The sequence below is a fragment of the Saccoglossus kowalevskii genome, chromosome 3 (assembly GCF_978046115.1).
Source record: "Saccoglossus kowalevskii chromosome 3, keSacKowa6.1, whole genome shotgun sequence".
Lineage (NCBI taxonomy): Eukaryota > Metazoa > Hemichordata > Enteropneusta > Harrimaniidae > Saccoglossus > Saccoglossus kowalevskii.
Genome location: NC_140643.1, coordinates 24,938,739 through 24,959,550, shown reverse-complemented (window position 1 = coordinate 24,959,550; position 20,812 = coordinate 24,938,739). Strand labels below are relative to the sequence as shown.

General features: G+C 35.5%; 2 protein-coding genes across 3 annotated transcripts; one reads left to right on the top strand and one right to left on the bottom strand.

The window, feature by feature from the left end:
* The first annotated feature begins 1,324 nt into the window (after positions 1–1,324).
* On the top strand, positions 1,325–8,940 carry LOC102809796 (uncharacterized). Its single transcript, XM_006825616.3, has 5 exons — positions 1,325–1,466; positions 3,486–3,630; positions 3,931–4,056; positions 5,233–5,353; positions 7,252–8,940. Exons 1-4 carry the CDS (start codon positions 1,415–1,417, stop codon positions 5,315–5,317), a joined length of 408 nt encoding a protein of 135 aa, XP_006825679.1. The 5' UTR covers positions 1,325–1,414; the 3' UTR covers positions 5,318–5,353; positions 7,252–8,940.
* LOC100377403 (deoxyhypusine hydroxylase-like) lies at positions 8,453–12,799 on the bottom strand. Of its 2 annotated transcripts, none has more exons than XM_085496961.1 (4): positions 12,470–12,799; positions 12,207–12,283; positions 11,314–11,551; positions 8,453–9,106 (listed from the first exon to the last, which is right to left on the bottom strand). In XM_085496961.1, the coding sequence occupies exons 1-4, from the start codon at positions 12,741–12,743 to the stop codon at positions 9,096–9,098; spliced, it is 600 nt and encodes a 199-aa protein (XP_085353087.1). In that variant the 5' UTR covers positions 12,744–12,799; the 3' UTR covers positions 8,453–9,095. The 2 variants fall into 2 exon arrangements, with proteins under 2 accessions (XP_085353087.1, XP_002742110.1); XM_002742064.3 differs by lacking the exon at positions 8,453–9,106 and adding an exon at positions 9,985–11,034.
* Between the last annotated feature and the right edge of the window lie 8,013 nt (positions 12,800–20,812).

Genomic DNA, 20,812 nt, shown 5'->3' with positions numbered 1-20,812 from the left:
TAGGGATGTCGGAATATAGGGATGTCGGAACATAGGAGATGCGGAACATAGGGGTGTCGGAATATAGGGGTGTCGGGATATAGGGATGTCGGAACATAGGAATGTCGGAATATAGGGATGTCGGAATATAGGTGTGCAACCGGTGTATAGTACCGGCTGGAATCTTTCATTTCCACTGTCTGATGATTCATTATTAGAACAGTTTTTTTTTTTTTTTACATGTGATTCAATGTAAATATAACTGCTGAATGAATAATAAGAATAGGTGTTTGCTTAGGCAACACAGTCAATCAGACTGCATAACATCTCGGCTACTTTTAATGTGGTGTCATGAGGCTTGCGTTGCACACAAAAATGTGACCCCCATCTTTATGCCTGTACAGATTACTGTAACCCTCCCCTCAACACTTGCACGAAAATCAGTGACCCCCAAAAACACCAACCTGTAACCCCTCCTGTACTTTCTGTCCAGTCCTTTATGACCCCTCCATGTTGAGGTGAGTGGTAGTTGTGGTATTGTCACACTTACTATTACGGCTTTTTCCTTGATTTATTACAGAAGGTTTCAAGGGCGAGTTGAACCACTTTCAGCAAGCAGCTTACCAGTTGATGTGTTTAGCCAGCCAGCTAGGTATGCATTTTAATTTATACAAAAGGCATAAATCATGAAAAAGTGGAAATAACATAATCAACCATAGATAACCCTGTTAACAAAAGTCATACAAGGAGATCATCTTTAATTTGGAGTCCGTGTGCACATACAGTGGCGTTGCACCATACTATAAATTATCTGGAAAATGTAGATGCTCTAGTCTTACCGCTGATTTTAAAAATGTGAATTTTCCACCCTCTTGGCAACACAGGTTTGTTGATATAATAATAACTGTAGGCGATGGATACAAAAATCGTATTTTAGTACAGGATGGAAATATGTTTCAAAAGATTTTTTCCACGATACGTATAGAATAATATACCAGCATATACTGGAATAAGAATGAAAGGAGAATTTTAATTTACTATTTTGAAATAACATTGCTTTTTATAATCTGAAGGAACTTAGGTTACAAACAGAATCGAAATGTAGCTGTGATTTCATTTTTGCATATCGTATCAACTTAGTTTGAATTTGGATTAACGCATCTCTTGATACTTATTCAGAATTACACTGACTGCCAAAAACATCGCAATGACAAATGGTTGTTATTTGTTATTTATAGTATCTCTTCAAAATGTTGCGTGTACAAATCCGTTAACATAAGAAACAGCAGCCTCTACAGTTACACAATAGCCAGCCCTCCAGTGGCCATGGCAGCCACGCCTCCAAAAGTAATTGCGAACAATACTGGTTTGTGTAGCTTGACGAACTCCGCACCAATGACGTCATACTGTTGCTCTTTTACCAAGACGACGCAACATGGCAGCTCTACATTCAGTCGGAGTTTTTGTGGCAGTTTTATTTGCTTCAGGTAATATATAATTACCAAAAATATGAGTCTGATATCAACTGTTCAAAAGTGTTTGGTATTGGACAGCGTATTGGTGACTACTGTACTGTCTGGGTACCCAAACGACGATCTTGTTAACTATTTTCACTTTACAGGTTGTATGTGTTTGTTTTACCCCTGCCTATGACCGTCTTTTTCGGTAGAACTCCCACTACCCTGCAATTCCTTGAACATATGTGTCATACACTCTATATAAAGCAATATAGGTGTACGAAGGTCATCCTTATTACAATACAACAGTGCGTCATGTTTTCAAAGAATCTGGTACTAGCAGTTAGTGTTAAATCTACTGTGATACGTATTCTGAGACCAGTTTTTGAGATTTATAACTTGTGGATTATTTAACCATTTCAGCGTTATCATTTTCCCGCCAAAAATTTGATGCTTTTTAGCTCCGTTGTCGACTTTGTTGAGCGGAGCTTATCACTTGGGTGATTGTCCGTCGGCGTCCGTCGTCGTACGGCGTTCGTCGTCGTACGTGTCAACTTTTTACTTTTTCGACTTCTTCTTGAAAACTACAAGCCTGAATTCTTTGATTTTGGTGAACATGTTTGTTATTTTTGGTAAAAAGTGATATTTTCAACTTATTGTTGAAAACTGCGATTGAAAAAGTCCGATTGCTTTGATATTACATACATAGGTACTACAGGCAGACCTCTCAGATTTGTTCATTTCGTGATGATATCTTCAATTATCTAATTTTGATGAATATTTTTGTCATTTTTGGTAAAAAGTGATATTTTCACATTCTTGTTGAAAACAGCAAGTCTGATTGCTTTGATACTATACATATTGTTCATTTTCTGATGATATCTGCAGTTAATTGAAATGTGCATTGCTAACAGCGGAGCTATCACAGCCGACTGGCGATAGTTCAAATAGTAAAATTGTTCTCTGGATATCAATATGATTCTTGCTTTATCGACATCCGTTACTTGACTATTCAAGCGTATTTAGTATAGTCGGCTACTGTACTGTCTGAGTATCCAAACGACAATCTATTTGCACTTTCACAGGTTGTACGTGTTCGTTCTAAACCCATCTATGACCGTCTTTTTCAGGGGAACTGTGACTTCTCTTCAATTCCTTGAATAAGTGTGTCATACACTCTGTGACATATTATTGAAACATTTTCGAAAAATCTACGACTTATAAGTCACGTGATATGATTATAGGGTTGTTGCCAAAAAGATCAATGTGCGCCGAACGGTAAATTGGACTCACAGAATTATGAAACGGAAATGAGTTTAGAAATATATAATACATATTAGAGTATAAGGCTAAGGCGCGAAAGTTCATTGACCAGGCTTTACGGGCCTTATTTATTACAATGCCTGGCGCTGGTTATTTTATTTACCTAATTGTAGGTACATTTAAACATGTATCAGCTGCGAGGTATTGTGCAGATTCTACAGACTGCTTGTGTGATACATAATGCTCATGCTCGCCTGACAAGGTCGTGTAAGTTACGCCCTCCGTGGTGTTCCAAATCCAGCACACGCATGACAGAAGGATGTAGTTTTTCACTTGCCCCGACGATTTTTTGTCGGTACCAATCAAATTGCAGGAACGTCAGATACTGACAGCCATCAAAGAGTAACCATTCACGGCAGAGGTTAATTGTTTGTTTACATAATGTGTGATAAGTGATAGCAAATTTCCGCCCAATGTTTATCATCTTGTTGAAAACAGTCTGTGATTTTTGCCGACAATGCAAACACTGCTGTGATTGACTGTGTTACCATGAACACCAAAATGATTATTTATTTTAACTCATTGTAGGCGACGAATTCGTAGTACTAGTATTTATCTCGCCAACGAGACGTACACTATTCTGTCAGGCGTTAGTGTAGTCTGATGTCGTTCGGCCGGTGAGGGCGCCACGTACGCCTACATGTTAGGCTATACTAATGCTGGTGGTTCCATTCACATAACGCTGGAGATTATTTTACATATTTTCACGCAAATTTCATTTCACAGCTTCTTTAATAACCTGTGATGACACCTGTGTGGCTTACTTTGATTCGAGTGGTAATTGGCATGGCAGTTTTGATTGCAATGGTATACTTGATGGTGGAGACACGTGTTGTGGTACCTTAATAGACAAGTATTGCTGCTATGCGAGGTTCGTAGTACAAATTTAAAGATACAATACAGACGAAAATATACAATTTTAAATAATTGTGTATAATAATATATGTTGTTAGATTGTAGTAAAATGAAATATTGCATTTACAACACACACAACAATATTCGTACAGTGAAAATGACCAATAACATAATATATTAACAATTACATGTTCTCGTGTATATTACATACTATATTGTATACTCTTATAGATTGGCATGTTTAGTATTTACGTATGTATTAATATCGCTAGTAAAGCAAGGTCATACAGTTCACCTTTATATCTTGTTACAATAGTGACACCTGTGCCGCTTACCTTGATTCGAGTGGTAACTGGCATGACAGTTTTGAATGCAACGGTTTACTTGATGGTGGAGACAGGTGCTGTGGTACCTTAATAGACAAGTATTGCTGCTATAATTCGTACGTATTACATTGGCCATCATATAAATTAGATGAAAAAGATTTATGAGGGGGGAAATGTCCGTTCTCGTTGTTATACTCAAGTATTATTCGACCATTTTTCGAAATTAATTATTACTATATATTGTCACTATATACCTCAATATCATGAACGTGTCTAGTATGGGACGATTCGTGTGTTTATATTGTTATATTGGTCGATATGTTCTTTAAAACTCATTATTATAAAGTTTGTTCTGCTCCATTATTTCTTTGGCTGCCATCTTGGATTTCTTTTAAACAATTGTTTTATACTAATGCTACATTTTTTCTATGATTTGAAATTTGTCTCGCCGCATTTCTCCACTGAACTTATTCGGACAGTGGAAAAAATCAGTTTTGGGCATTTGTTTCTCATGAATAATTTTATTTGGTCACATCGCCTTCTTGAATTTTCGGCACAACGGACCCAAAATGCAAACTTTTCTTGTATGCAGTTTTCGTGGTCACAGTTTCATGTGTATCATGATCAGTAATGTTGATCAGTCACGGGGTCTGGTCGTCATTTTGATTTTACAAAAAATAGATTTACATAAAACTGGAAGTGCTTAATACTTTTACGGGTACATAAGGACTAAATCGTCTTCTCGTGATGTTCTTTGGCCAAATTGGAATGAAACATCAACATAATAAGACATTCAAAGTTTGACTTAAAACGTCTTTTCCACAAGGTTGCGACTTTTGCAACCATATTTTGTTCACCATATTTATAATTCGTTATAATTTTTGCCACCATTAACTGCATTGATATCAATCATATACTCTCCCACTGCTATATAAAACTGAAATCTGTGTATACTCATTATTTAAATGTGCCAGAAAGTGTCATTCTCGGCAACCATCACCGTACTTATCTGAGCCAACTAATTGTATATATTTGCTCAATATACATCTTTTTCCTGCACAGTATTTCTTCTGTCATTTTGTCTAGTAGACATAAACGTCTGTCATTATATTGTTTGGGGACCCTGAGGTTAATACACTTCATGTAATATTAATTGAAGGTCCTGGACATCAATTAATTTAATAAATATTTAATAATATTTCAATCAATCGTGCATAGTTACACTTACATGTACTAGTGCCCTGTATATTTAAGGATATGAATGTAAATATGTTATATATGTTTATTTGCAGTGGTGCAGCGGATTATTATTGGCGTGGATGGTATACTTGGACTATGTATTGTCTCGTGTTTGTGCTGCTGCTGTACATGCAGTGATCACTGGCACAAAATATGTCCAGCATCCTAGCTTTGGTAAGTGTGCTTGCTTGCAAATAACATGCAATAATTATGAATATATGTATATGAGAATTCACAATAGACCAAATACAGATTGTATTCCAAAATTTTTTCACTTGTCAAAGTGAGCCCCTGGTGCTGTTCGATGTCAAAGCTAATAGCGTTTTGATGAAATATGTAGAAAGCAGACATACAAATCACCACGTGAAATAAATACACGTCCACATGCAATATATGGAGCATGGGTGAAATTTTAGCATGATAGGTCAAGGCATGTCAGAGATATGGCTTCGAATTCATTAATGGCCACCAGTCAGCTATTTTGAATCCGATATGCAAAACAAAAGGACATGCATTGAATTCGCAATTGGCCAATGTACTTTCCGACTGCATTTCGGCCAAGACAGTCAACGAAATCCGGAATTACAAAATATCTTGGTGTTGGTGAATTGTCAGCACTAAATTGTCCGCCATTCGGTTATTGTAATGTAATATAAAGTTATTTGTGTTCCACGTTGCGCATGCAACACATTGCAATTGCATTTACCACACACTTACATACATTCACACATACATTCAGACGAGTTTAAGTAAATTTCCTCGCTTTCTGACTATAACAGGAATAATTGCCAAAAATAGGAAGCAAATAAACAAATACTGGCACACAAATTGAAATAAACAAGAATGGGTGAAGGGTCAGCTGCTATAATTTAATATTTTATTTAAAAATCAGCAGATACTTTAAAACAAACGTATTATGGTACATTTATCCTGAATTCATTAAATCGGGTCTGATGTGAATACAATTGCGTTTATTAGTCCCCGTTCGGACGCAGTCCGAAAACGGGGACTTATGTTTTGACCCTTGTGCGTGCGTCCGGACCTGTATCTTAGAACTGCCTGGACGAATCATAATCAAACTTCATACATACATCATACATGATATTATACACATGCACGTCAATTTGTTTCACGATCTGAATCAATATGGCCGAATGGCGGCCATTTTTGTGCTAAAAAATCATCATAATCAAGCATTTCTCGGCTGTTTACAGATGGATTTTGTTCAAACGTGGTATATACATTAGACATTATGGGACCTTAATGCGAACAATTTTATTTTTCAGATCGGATTCAAAATGGCTGACTGGCGGCCATTTTGTTTTAATGAATGGGCTTCTAGACCCATATCTCTGACTTGCTTTGACTGATTATGTTCAAATTGTTAATATTCATTATACATAATGTCATAGATAGACAGATATATTGCTTTGACAATCCTATTCAAAATGGCCGAATGGTGGCCATTTTTGTGCTAAAAAATCATCCAATATCAAGCATTTCTGGACGAATGTCGTTCAAACTTGGTACATACATTAGACATTACGGGTTTCTGATGCACGTCATTTTATTTTTCAGATCGGATTCAAAATGGCTGATTGGCGGCCATTTTGTTTTAATGAATTGGCTTCTAGAGCCATATCTCTGACATGCTTTGCCTGATTATGTTCAAATTTTATATATTCGTTATACATCATGTTATAGATATATACATGTATTCAAAATGGCTGATTTTGTTTTAATTAATGCTGTTCCAGAGCGATATCTCCTAATATGGGCAAGTACTTGTTTGACGATCAGATACAAATGTCATTTTAATGTTAAACAATCTTAATCATATTTCTGACATGGTTATATTCCAGCTATATTACTATAAACAAAACTATATATCTTAAATTTGATAACTAACGTGGACTGTGCCATGCATGGCTTGTTAATCTAGCCATCATGCATTTGTCAACGACGGGACTATTCTTTCTTGGCATGTAAAACAACACCTTTATAGGGAGAGTGTTTTAATCATTACTCAATTAATGAGCAGTGAGTAAATGTGGTTGTATATTTCATTGTAGGATCTGCAGCTGACGTCATACCTTAATGCTATGCAACAATATGGCACTCAACCATAGTATGCTGCCGCTAGTTACCCAATGAGTTGTTTATATACCTAGAGTTACTACTGACCCTCCACCATATGTAAAGGGCGGTTAGAAACCAAAATACTAACACATATTATGATATTGATACCATTTATCTGTATTTTTTTATTTGTAAGAATGTATTGTCTGCACACTGGTGTTATGTAACCTTGACATCAGGATTGCAATAGTTACGCTTTTCTCAAGTTTCCGTGTCAGCTTCTGGATAATTTTACCACTCATTTTCTGTGGTCTGGCATTTTTGAACACCCATAAACCCACCGCGTGGAATTCTTACACATCAATCTCCTATCTTACAATTCAGGACAATGTAAGTTTGGCTAAAATCATTACCCTTGATTAGTTGACCCACGAAACCCACAAACAGTTAATAGACTGAAAAAGTGCTTCATTCTCTTCTATTATGGTATCCACTATTATCCTGCAACAAACAATTTTGTCCAACGACCCCGGTTGTTAGAACTGTTGTTCTAAGGCATTCTGCATTCACGTCTCAACATTCACGTGTTCGTCTGTGAACTCATTGGTCATTTTTACATTATTTACATTCTGTATTTTTTGCAATAAATAGCATTCTACATCGGTTGTTTATGGGGGAGACGTAGCAAACATAGGGGCCAAAATTATTGCCTGTCAACCAATGATTATGCAAGACGTATGCGAGTATTGGCCTACATACAGCGACTGAAATACGATGGTCTGGGACAGTGAAGCTAGTCTAATAAGATGGCCTGGGGCAGTCTGCCTATTACAATACCATGGTCTGGGGCATACTGTCTGGCTGTCATACTATTTTGGTCGTGGATCAGCCTAGCTACCATAATACCACTGGATACTCTGAGGCAATCTAGTTATTAGAATAGGATATGATGTGAGACAGTCTAGTCTAATCCATGGTAGTCTAGCAACAATAAAGTCGCCATACAAGAACTAAACTGGCAGGCCAGATCGTCGTATTATACACTCAATAAAATTATAGAAAATACCGGTATGTGATACATGCATATATGTTCAAACGTCACTGTATTTCATTGTATGTTTGCCTACTTGTCCGCCTCCGACATGCATCATTACTTGCATACACCGTGTATAAACATTGACGAACAGACAATAATGTTGGTCTCTGTTAGACTTGCATACATTATCTTGTTTATTGTTTCTTGAATGATTCAGAAATAAAATATAATGGAAGTATGTAAATCGCAAAAGCCGGGTTTCCGCGATATAAATTACCTTGTTTATTTCGTGGCAACTCGGCTTTCACCGTTTATACACTCCCATATTAACTATGCACTATGATGCCTGAGAAATACAAATGATTTTTTGTAATTGCTGTGATACTTGCGAATATTGTAACTGTAAAGTACAAAAAGTAAGATATACCTGTGTACGAGAGGCAATATAAATTTAATAACAAGTAACCAGATTATTTAGTTTTAATGTTTTATTGTATCGTTATGCAAGACATGTGCCCTAGTATCGAATTACTAGCATGTATATCATGCATGTTCTTATATGTTTTGTCAATTTTCTCAATATCACAGAAATGATCACAGATGATATCGATGTAATATGTTTTGAAATAAAATGCAATTGTAATTATCCCATGTCTTAGACCACTTCTATCCACCATTCAGCTTAAAGTCAAGTCCCACTCTCAATTATGCCAGAACAACACGACAGAGTTTGGAGAATCATATAATGTAATGTTCAAATCATTCATGAAGACTTTGGATTTTAGGAAATCAGTAATTTTTCTAAAAAATACCTGAAATTATAAAAGGTTAATTAGACTATTGTATGACCGGTGATTGATTACAAAATGCAAATATAGCATCATGCTGTCTAAAATACTAATCAGTTCTCAAAATACAAGTTGAGTGATTGGAGAGCCATTATATTGTTCATTTAATGAAAACTATGAATATACGATAAAAATGTTAATAATTTGACTATTGTGAAAATTGCAATAAGAAAAGACCAATAGAAAACATTAGCTCAATAAAAATAATGAATGACACAGATGTCATACTGAACAAATTAACAAAGAAATATAAGAATCATATTCGTATATGAACATTTAAACTGTCTAGGGATATTCAAATTTCGAGGCATGCCATGAAAAAGTGAAACCATTTCCATTGGCATCCCTAAACTGGACGAATAATAAGCCAAAATGTTTAAGGAGAAGAGAGGATGAAACTTAGAGAGCGCTTCTTGAAGAGTTTCTATTTTACAGCACATCGGGCTTATCAAGTGACTCTTATAAACAATTTGGGCATTTTGATCTTATTCCTGAAACTCACACACTCTTTGTCAAATATATATATATATATATATATATATATATATATATATATATATATATATATATATATATATATATATATATATATATATATATATATATATATATATATATATATATATATATATATATATATATATATATATATATTGGAACACAATGCAAACTAATTTATTATTGGTAAATTGACACAGGCGAAAGAAAAACACGCGTACGACAGAATAAAAAAAAAGATGTTACGGATGATTTTGAAGTGCATTTACAGCAAATACATGTTGCTACAATTATACTTAATAATTTGCAACATCCCAAATGTCCATAAATAATGACTACTTCAATTCCCGAATTTAGAAACTTTATTCACAACTTTATTAATTACATATATTGACTGTTGGTTATCCGTTCATTCCCTGCTTTTCAAAAATAACAATCATAAATAAACTTCTTGAATGTCAGTTCAGGATTTTACATAATAGCCTGCCTTTCAAAACCACTGATTTAAAAGTATACTAATAATGGAAGAAACAGAAAATACTTTATGTGTTGAGAAAAAACACTACTACTTCTATTTTACAATTTGAAACATGTACATTGTAATGGGAACCTGGAATTTGTTATGCTAAAAACTAAAGTTAGATTCAAACTGTGTGCAAAATATTATTGATGATGAGAGCTATTCAATGTTATATGCAAAACTCAATGAACAACAATTAGATATTATGATCTACAAAAATATATAAGAAACACCATTGTTTTTGAAATTGACAGAAAACTATACCTTGCAATACTGTATACATACTAACTTTCGGTTAATTCAACTGTTCACTTCTTCACAATTGAATAAGACTGTTCAACCATTATACCCAATTTCATTTACCTTATCAATTATACTATGTGTGTTAATTATTAGGTAAGCGTTAATAACTAACGATCAATAAACCATGTTATCCATTATATGGACTGAAACAAAAATAATCCAGTTGACTATCTATCTTATCTATAAGGGCGAGTGTGAGTTTTCCTATGCATGGGGATGTTTAGTGGTTCTTAATTATATATGTTGCATTGGATTCATTTCTATCACTTGCTAAGTAATGAGTGAGCATACACATCTAATGAAAGCTGACAGCTTTCACTGACAACAGCCTCTTCGTCATGCAAATATTCTTTCAAGACCTGCATACAATCCTTTTTATCCATTGCTCCCAGAGCAGTCGCACATTCGTGGCGAACGATTGGACTCTCGTTAGAATTTTTCAACGCGTCAGTCAACACTGTAACTATCGTGTTATCAGCATTTTTTCCAAGTGCGTTGCCAGCCTTGTTTCTCATTTGCCCAAGTATAAATGCCAATTCGTGTCGCAGCAGTATGCTACTGGCTTTCATGCCTAGCGGATAGATATGATAAACGGGCTATCAATATTGTTTGGGTTTTTGTACAGTAAACGTACTGTTATATAATATAAAAGTAGACCATTTTTATTTTCACGAGATATGCGTGTCCGAGTACAAAATCAGTCTCGTTCGTTGTCAGCATTTCCATAGTAACTAGTCTCTTAAATATATACTGACAAATAACTGTTTTATTTGTGTAACAATACAAAATCCAGAAAAGGTTGTTGTGCTGTGGTGCATTACAAATAATATCTATAAAAACAAATACGTACCTTCGGCAAGTGCAAGGACTGATTCTTCGCTTGTCTTATTCCTTAATGCAAACATAGCTCTATATCGATCAAACAATGGTAACGACTCATCCAGCAATGTGCTTTTCAATGACTCAACATTGTCGTCATCTGATGCTGGAGCAGGATCAACACTTTTGTATGGATTCTCGACTTGAATATGTTTATTACTATTCAACCAGTTGATTCTTGCCAGTGCCAATTGACAGGTCTCAGCAATCTAAGATTCAGTAAAATGTTATGCGTAAACGATTTTAGTGGCAAACGTGTGAGACTGTGATCAAAGTAGATTGTAGACGAATTAACATGTGCTTCCCGCAATAGAATATTAGTAGCTGTTATTTCGTTATTTTTTTCTAATTGAGTCTGTATGTTCAATCAGTTGATTCGCTTCAAACATTTATTCGGCTTACTTATTTAATTAACAAATAATATATTTTAATATGCGTCTGACTGCCGCACATTCAAGCTTTTAGGTTACACTAGGATATCTTTAGTTTTTCTTCTGTCTTTTAGTATTATTTTGAACATTATTCAAAAAATGTCAAACCCCATGAAATTCTACTTGTCAAGTCTCGGAAATTAATGGCCAGGTCAATATTTTACAGTTTTTTCAGACAGATAATCAAACTACCCTAGAAGTTGTATGTGCAAGGGATGTAAAAAAAATCTCCTTATCAAAAACCACACTATACTAGCCACATTGTCAGGGGTAGCAGAATTGTTCAAATGAGATATACATTATACATTCAAATACTGTACAATTACTGGTACTACTACAGCAATGCCAATCTGAGCCGACTTAACATAATATCATGACGGCCATTTTTTTTCCAACCCTGTGACGAACCATATACATATTACGGAAAACTCGCCTCTATCACTGGATCAAATCTATACTTTTCAAGTATATTAAGCACTGCGTTCGAACCAATAGCACCAAGTGCTTCAGCTGTAGTAAACAAAAATATATTTTATTTGTAAGTTGATATAAAATAGATTTAGTTTAAAATAAGCATTGTTATTGAGCACTAATAGTTATTATATCATTGAAAAATAAATTATCATAATTTTACTTTGAAGTCTTGTATTGTTTAAAAGAAGGTCAGAAACGGGAGCGATTAGTAATAATTCTTACCTGCTTCATGTCGCACTATTGGTTCATGACTTGTGTCTTCCAATATTTTGATAAGATATGGTATGGCGTATGGGTCTTGTATCTGTCCAATACAAAATACTGCCTCGTGTTTTAGCAGTGCTGATGGGTCGTCTAGGCAGATGAGCAAACTGTCTACAGCTTTCTTGCCGCCTAGATCACGCAGGGTGAACATTCCCCGAAAACGCTCTGTCATAGACAGCTCCTTGTTGCAAAGCATCTGTTGCATATTTTCGACAGAGATATTATCAGTCATCGTGGAGTCAGTATTGTGAATAACACATTACATGGGGGTAGTTTGTATTGAGACGTTTGTGTATCATTGATGTATATATAGAATGCGTGGGATCCAATACTGGTACGGCTTTATTCGACGGTAATCGAGAGATTGTTATGTGTTGAATGAAATACATTTTATTGTTAAGAGACTGTGGGCAAAAAGAAATATAATAATCGACCATAATAATTAACATAACATGACATATAATAGTCGACATAACAAGACTTATTATGAGGGATATTTTCGTCCTACCATATTAGGAAATGTGAATTCCAAATATGGAATGATTACGCCCATAATCGTCCTCTAATAATAAAAACAAACATGATGGCTTTTTGACTTTTGGCATGCCCATGATGTATGCTTGGATGAAAAAGATGTATAATAACAAGGTTATTACGAAAAAACCTCAAAAATTTGCACCCAAACAGAACGCGCTCGCATCGAACTCCGCTGCGCATACTTTGAGGTATCCTCGTAATAACCTCAACACGACATAATCGACACCACTCGAAATAGTAATTCACATCACACGACATAATAATCGGCATACCATGACATAATAATCAACATAATACGACATAACAAGCAACATAACACGACATAATAATCTACATAACACGACATAGTAATTCACACAACACGACATAATAATAGGCATAATACAACATAACAAGCAACATAACACGACAGAATAATCGATGTGATACGACATAACAAGCAACATAACACGACATAATAATCGACATAACAAGACATAGTAATGCATACAACACGACATAATATTAGGCATAATACGACATAATAATCCTTAATATAACACGACATAGTAATTCACATAACAGCGACATAACACGACATAATAATTGTCATAACACGACATATTGATTGTCATAACACGACACATTAATTGTCATAACACGACATATTGTCATAACACGACATATTAATCAACATAACACGACATACAATTCACATAACACGACATAATAATCGACACTCTTCGTCTTACGGTTGGTGTAAAAGTGCATTGTCACGACTCGCCTCGGAAACACGAGTAGGACACCAATCAACGCTGTATAAGTGATTCACTTATTATACACAATGCCAATGATTTGAATGAATAACACACGGACGCTGTTTGTAGCAGACATTTTCTTATGCCGGTGAATCACCTCAGATTTTTTTTAGCCAAATATGCGGAATATTATAAACAGATCATGGTGTAATCTAAAGGTTCAAGTTTAGCATATGGTCTCTTTGTATCAAGAGCTTTTATACCGGACAACTTCTTTTTACAAAATTATTAATATCTTCGTAGACGCAATTTATTTATTGATCTTCCAGTCGTGAATTTTATAAATAGTCAGCTGCCGGACATTGTCCGAAAACGCCTTGCTACAAAGCATTTGTTGCGTCTTTCCGAGAGTATTATTTTGAGCCAACGCTGCGATCTAACAAACAGCGCCACCAACGTAATATTGACAAATGAATCGGTGGATTCTAATCTTTGGAAGATGGATTTTACTACTCTCTACTCCGGCTTCCAGCAAGACTATCTATCTGTCATCCGTCACATACTAGTTTATTCAGCACAGCGCCACCATTTACAGACACGACTGTACACCCACACTAAGTCATCTTTTGTTGCAGGTTTCGCTGTGTTACCGTGAAATACGTTTGAAGCTGTTTATAATCATTCATCTCGTTAAGCTAACTACCGAGCTAATGTATGTGTTTTTTTGTGGCATTGTTTTGTGTTACCCAATCATTTACTATAAATCCACCTTAGCATCGAATTATTATGACGTATAAACATTACACGTTGCAATGTGAAGCAAAACCTGTTACTAATTATCCTAAATCTGTTTGCAGAGAAAATGGAGTTGTCGAATCGTCGACAGAAACAGGTACTTCTTCTACTTGGCCTTACCAAGAGCGGTAAAAGCGCAACTGGTAACAGCATCCCGGGTGAACACAAATTTCGATGTGGCTGATCTTATATCTGCACAACCAAAGTTACAGAGTATGGAACATGCGGTGTTGAGCGAGAAATCGTGGTCATTGACACACCTCCTATTCTCGATCCCAGTGATGAGATGACAGCTGAACACGTATTACAAGAGATCGGAAAAGGAAAATCCATCGCGAATGCCGAGAGTCGCGGCATTGATGCCATTATTTTTACACTCAACGCCAACGACCGACTTACAAAAGAACATGATGCCAGTGTTGAGTGGCTTCGCCATTACTTCGGCGATGACAATTTGTCGAAATACGGTATCGTATTAGTCACTAGAAAAGATCAGTTGGACGAAGACAACCTATCAGTCAAAGATTTCTTATTGGAGACGCCACCCTCTGTACGTGGGTTACTGAAGAGAATAGACAACCGCGTGGTAGCGTTCGCTAACAATTCTCGTGACAACGATGTCAGACAAACCCAAGTTTCAGAGCTCTTATTTATGGTTAATAGAATGAGAAAAGAAAATATAGACCCTCTCTTGTACATGGGAGGAAATGAGGAAAACGTGTTACAAATGGAAAGACGATGTCGCCGGAGTGTGAATGAGCCTAGCAGCGGTCTTGTCCAATATTTAAGCTCAGGGCTGTATCGATTGTATCACTATGTGTTAGACTATACTAGATATGGTCGCTAGAAGATTTGTTAAAATACAATTAGGCGTAGATGATTAGAACATCTGGGTTTGGGCAATGACAAACAAATCTGTGCATAATATTTATTTTATTCACTTAGTTTTTTGCTACATGCTACATTTCGTTTGCTTGATGAATTTGCTGTAAATTTTCTTCACAATATCTGAATATAGTTTATTCTTGCATAATTATCTCTGCATAATTTGTGTTCCATAATTTTTCTTTGCAAATTATTATCAATTTCTGAAATCGCCTCATATATGCGTTTCCTCGTCAAGGGGAATAGGGTACAGAGTGTGAATGAGTGTTTTGTTGAACCATGGTGACCGAGAAAGACTTTCTAACTATATACTATTATTACTTTTAAACAGCTGTGTCATTCGTAGTCAGTTTCACCGTGCAGCATTTGTAAGAACTCACTGTAAAGAATTGTACTTACATTGTACAAGTTGTACGGCATTAATAAATCAAAATGAAATAAAATAACGCCAGAGCTGGGCATATGAAATATACACTGTATAATATGTAATTGTTATGCGATCACATCACAGTCAAGTATGATATATTATGGTTGCAATTAGAATGTATGTTCATTAACAACTATAGTCATGAACTGTGTTTAATAAATCTTAACAAACGTTATAGTCATTAAATTTGAGCAATGTAATGTAATATAATCTATATTTTGAATTGAGTAGCATAGAACACACTCCCATTGTTTGGCGGGTATACGGGGAGTTGACGTAAAACTCATAATTTGATTATTCGATAGTTGCATAAATTTGCATTATTTGCCAATAACCAATTAAATGCATGTTGTTTCGCTAAGACAGAAACCCACCAATCAATCAAAAGTATATGGTTGTTCCAAAATAGAAAGCAAATTAGGTATCATCATACATTTTCAGAGATAATGGTGTTTATAAATATACATCAGAGGAGAGCGGGTGTTACAGACTCGTATTCCAGCTTGTGCGGTGTTAAATGGAATGTATTCTAGGTATGCGTCAGGTAGTCAATGTCACTATGACAACAAGATCATGCTCAACCTAGTTGGGTAGGCGAAACACACGGCATATTCATTTGTTTTTGTGTGGCAAACTGTTGTATAAGCACCCGTCAACGCTCGCACTTGCCAAACCACACAGTCATTGTTCACAGACGCCAGACACATATATTATCAGTATATAACACCCACGTCTTGAATGATGCCGCTTTCATAGGGCAGTGCCCGCCGACAATGGTTCTTGTAAAAACACAAGTACACCCTGGACTGTACGCTGCATCATCTATTCATGGGTTCAGCCACCGGTCACGAATGCTGACGTTTGGAAAGGTTATATAATGCAATGCATCTTGGGAAGTACACCAACGTCAACATAAATTAGGTCTCATAGCTGTGGCTTGTAAACTTTGACCAAAGTAGAATATATTACATTGAGTTCACCCGTACGCATACACTTGTGGCATTTACACACACGTCTATCACACGCATATCGTCTGGTCCACTAACATCTCACGGTAAGTGGCGTTGAGTAACACATTACTCGCTATATTTTGTGTTATAAGCTTCATATCATATACACATATCCCACCGCGTCTAGTCGGTACTTGCTGGATTGTCCTGTTCCCCAGAAAAACTTGTCACATACGAATAATGGACAATTGGAGCGCTCTAATATATATTTAATTATAATAATAATAGATACTTAGGGACCGATCAGTTTTTATGGCCGGGGCTGGGCCGGCAATTTTTTGTAAATGAAGAAACAAAATCAACAATGAAAATTATAGTTACCCCCCCCCCCCCGGACAAAGACAAAAAGTGATGTGACCCCCTCCCCTATTTTCAGTTCTTTTTAAACATTTTTTATAGTTAATAATTTCGTTTAGTTATAGTTAGTTGGTGTAGATTGTTGCATTTAATAGTCATTGAGTGAAAAATAAATCTTTCTATAATTATCTCATGCATTCAGTCGAGTCTCATGTACATATTATATTAACGAGGAATTTATCTGATGAATAGAAATCAGTCGAAATAAAAAAAAAAATGTCGATTGTAGTCATTCCACGTATATACCACACCACCCGTAGGTGCTTGACGTCAGCCTGTATACAACTGTGAACGAGTAACTCAAAAAGGGTAAAGGTTGACACAACATGCCAACAGAAAATTTGCATATTCGTTGCTGTCAAGAACAATTACTCTAAATACGTGTGACCACCAGTCGACCATTTTTGTTTAAATCTCTAGAAAAACATGACGTGCACCTGCAACTTAATATGTATGGTCGTCGGAAACAGAAATGAACATATGTCTATATCTAAGTCACCATATATAGTCTGTGTGTTAAGTTTGTATGTGACAAGGCAATGAGTGTTTGAGAAATGGCTCCAGACGCACAGACGGAGATTACCCATAAAAATAATTAATTAAACAATTTCGTCCCCCCTAACATGTAGGTGTCACAGCGTTTCACGTCTGCTACACTGTGTTTGTTCATAAACAATGCATGTATAAAATATCAAAACGAATTCTCTGCCTCAGTACGTGATTTTTATTACAGAATGTGCTCCGTTGTTTGAAACTATAGTCATAATATGCAAATAAATTTCACGAAGTTCGACGCAATAGTGGAGTAAGATATTAAGCGCAAATATACGATGACTGATAGAAATTGGAATTTAAGTCAATTTTTTTTTCTTCAAGTACCCTCAATAAATCCACGCATAACCTTTAACCCTAATCTTTAACCTTTAACATTCAGTCGTAGTTTGGGATTTTCACCACAGTCTGGGAATGTGAGCAGTATACGTGAAAGATGTTATTTTGTAAATCTATTATCACTGCTGTTAATGAAAACAAATCTTATCGCACTTAGTTGGCGAGAGAATAATCTATCAGCGAGAAAAAATGATATTAATAAATATCCTTCAATTAAATTACACTTATTAAAATAATTACATTACACAATAACACCATTTTGTCGACAATCTATTATATATTGCCATAATTACCAAGATTAGAAATCATAATCTCAATTCACACCACTACAATAATTCTTTGTTTATAATCAGTACAATTAATGTGTCATTTGAGTTATTTACAATGTTATTTATTGTTGATGTTCATTTGTTTGAATTACCCTGGAGAAACAGTTCTCAATGCATCACAAAAGTTGTCAGGTTATATTTCATACTATGTTTCCAAAGTCTTAGACCTATTCATTTTATAATATTCTCATCTCATCTTTCTGTAAAAGTAAGAATGCTTGGATACTTGATAAATATACTGATAGCGTATATGTATCACATTTAGTCTTTTAGGGATTTCTACAATTTTTTTTAAATGTTGTAAAATCCTATCCGAGGTCAAATCAGAGACCTAGTTCTCATTATGTAAAACGTCGACCACGAGTAAAAAATGTATATACAGACAGATTAGTTATATATTTTAATGAAGTTTAATATTTGAAAAAAAAGTGACCACGATGACCCAGTATGAATTCCTGACAAACCCAAAGTTACAATTTCCTATTGTGTAGCTACGTAAAATCCATCTCTATTTACTAAGCATGACAAGCAAAATTAAGTGCTGCACAACGATTGCCCTGTCAAAGACGAGTGATTAATATATGTGTTAATAACAACAACCTGTCCATGCATGACTGCATGTCATGAACATTCAATATTATAAAAAGTACTCAAGGGCGTGTGACAGAATGAATAGCTTAACAAACCAAAAGTAAACCTTCAATAGTCCACCTTCGGAGAATTCATCTATTCTTAGTTGCTAAGAAACAGATTTAAGTGCTAAGCCAACTTGTCCCGCAGTGCAAATTAGTCATTTTGGTGTATTATTTCAAGACCTTCATCATATTAAAATTAGGACACCTCGTCTGCAAATCAATTCAGTCGCAGAATTGTTGAAATAATTGCAATGGTGATTAATTTAGACGACTCTGCTACCAGCTGAATGTTTCATCATCAACGATGAGAAAATTATTTATTTGTTTATTTTGTATAAGTATGCCCTTGGTGAACAATGTGTGTTACAAGTTACCCAGACACACGCGACAAACGACACACACGCGTTTTTAAGTTATATTTGCGTAACGTTGGATGAAATTTATTACGAGTGTTTTCGCGCAAGTGATCTACATACACAATTTCATGTATTGACTATTTTGGCGCAATTGACCTACAGACCTTCGATTCGCTTTACTTCTCACAATATAATATAGCTGAGCTAAACAAATATAGTTGTTAATATTTAATTTAATTCGATGATCGTGTGTTTAAGTTACTTTGCTCTAACTACTAGTTGATTTCACGTACCTAGCCTGGGTAAACTGAAGTCTATTTATAGTATAGGCGAAAGGTCAATCTGTCCTGCATATATTGAAACATGTTTTGAAATAAACAAGGACTAAGTACTAGATTCTGAATAAAGGATGATGTCATGCGTGGTACGAGATTACGTCTGGTGCTGTCGTTTGAAACCATAGCGTTCATATGTAAATTAGTTCTCTATAGATGTTCGTCATGGATAAACTCGAGATCGAATTTGAACTTACTATTTAATGTCAATGTCCTGCATGCACCCTTGCCAATAAATTAGAGTTGTTGTATACGACTTGCATGTTACGCTTAAAAGTTAATAATTTGCTTTCTGATGCTTGACACGATCTCACTAAGAACCTCACATAGCCACTCAAAGCAGACACGTTACGCCACATTGCATTGCACTAAAAATGGAACTTAATATAGGGCATAGTGAATATACTTTTTACAATTACATGGGAATTTCAAGTCCCAAACCCCTGAAATAAATTCAACTCGATGGTCAGAACGGCCTACGAAGATCCTTGGGTACCAATATACCCGCCGGAGTGAAATAATAGAGATTGATGTCACTTATACGAACATAAACGTGAAACCCGAGATTCGAGCTCGCGGCAAACGCATTTCGCCATTGTAAGCAGACTATTTGGACATGCGCAATTCGAAACTGCGACATCACAAACAACATGTAAAATATAATCCACTCACAAATAATGATCAGCACGAGTTATTAGAAATTTTCTTGTGAACATTTATGTCCACCATGCAGTGAAAACACCTACGTGTAAATAATCGAAATTACATATATGAACACAGAAACATGAAACACGATGATTTCGAAAAAGTTTCTTGCTAGTAAAACTAAATGCTAATGTTGTCTATCTATTGTGAAACTGTCAATGTCACGGAAGAGTTTAATTATCAAAGCATTGAATGCTTTACTCGAACCCTCGACTCGATGAATGACATTTACTGACATGGGTTATTCTGTTTCATTGAAGACAGTGTTGGGCCACTTTTCCGGTTGTTCTAGTTTACATATA

What these genes read in the sequence shown, in the direction of transcription:
- LOC102809796 (XM_006825616.3), top strand. Translation starts at nt 1,415, where the DNA reads ATGGCAGCTCTACATTCAGTCGGAGTTTTTGTGGCAGTTTTATTTGCT. An exon ending in GGCAGTTTTATTTGCTTCAG is followed by an intron (nt 1,467 to 3,485) that starts GTAATATATAAT and finishes TTCATTTCACAG; the next exon opens with CTTCTTTAATAACCTGTGAT. An exon ending in AAGTATTGCTGCTATGCGAG is followed by an intron (nt 3,631 to 3,930) that starts GTTCGTAGTACA and finishes TTGTTACAATAG; the next exon opens with TGACACCTGTGCCGCTTACC.
- LOC100377403 (XM_002742064.3), bottom strand. Translation starts at nt 12,743, where the DNA reads ATGACTGATAATATCTCTGTCGAAAATATGCAACAGATGCTTTGCAAC. An exon ending in GATTTGATCCAGTGATAGAG is followed by an intron (nt 11,552 to 12,206) that starts GCGAGTTTTCCG and finishes ACTGAATCTTAG; the next exon opens with ATTGCTGAGACCTGTCAATT. An exon ending in AGTCCTTGCACTTGCCGAAG is followed by an intron (nt 11,035 to 11,313) that starts GTACGTATTTGT and finishes TCTATCCGCTAG; the next exon opens with GCATGAAAGCCAGTAGCATA.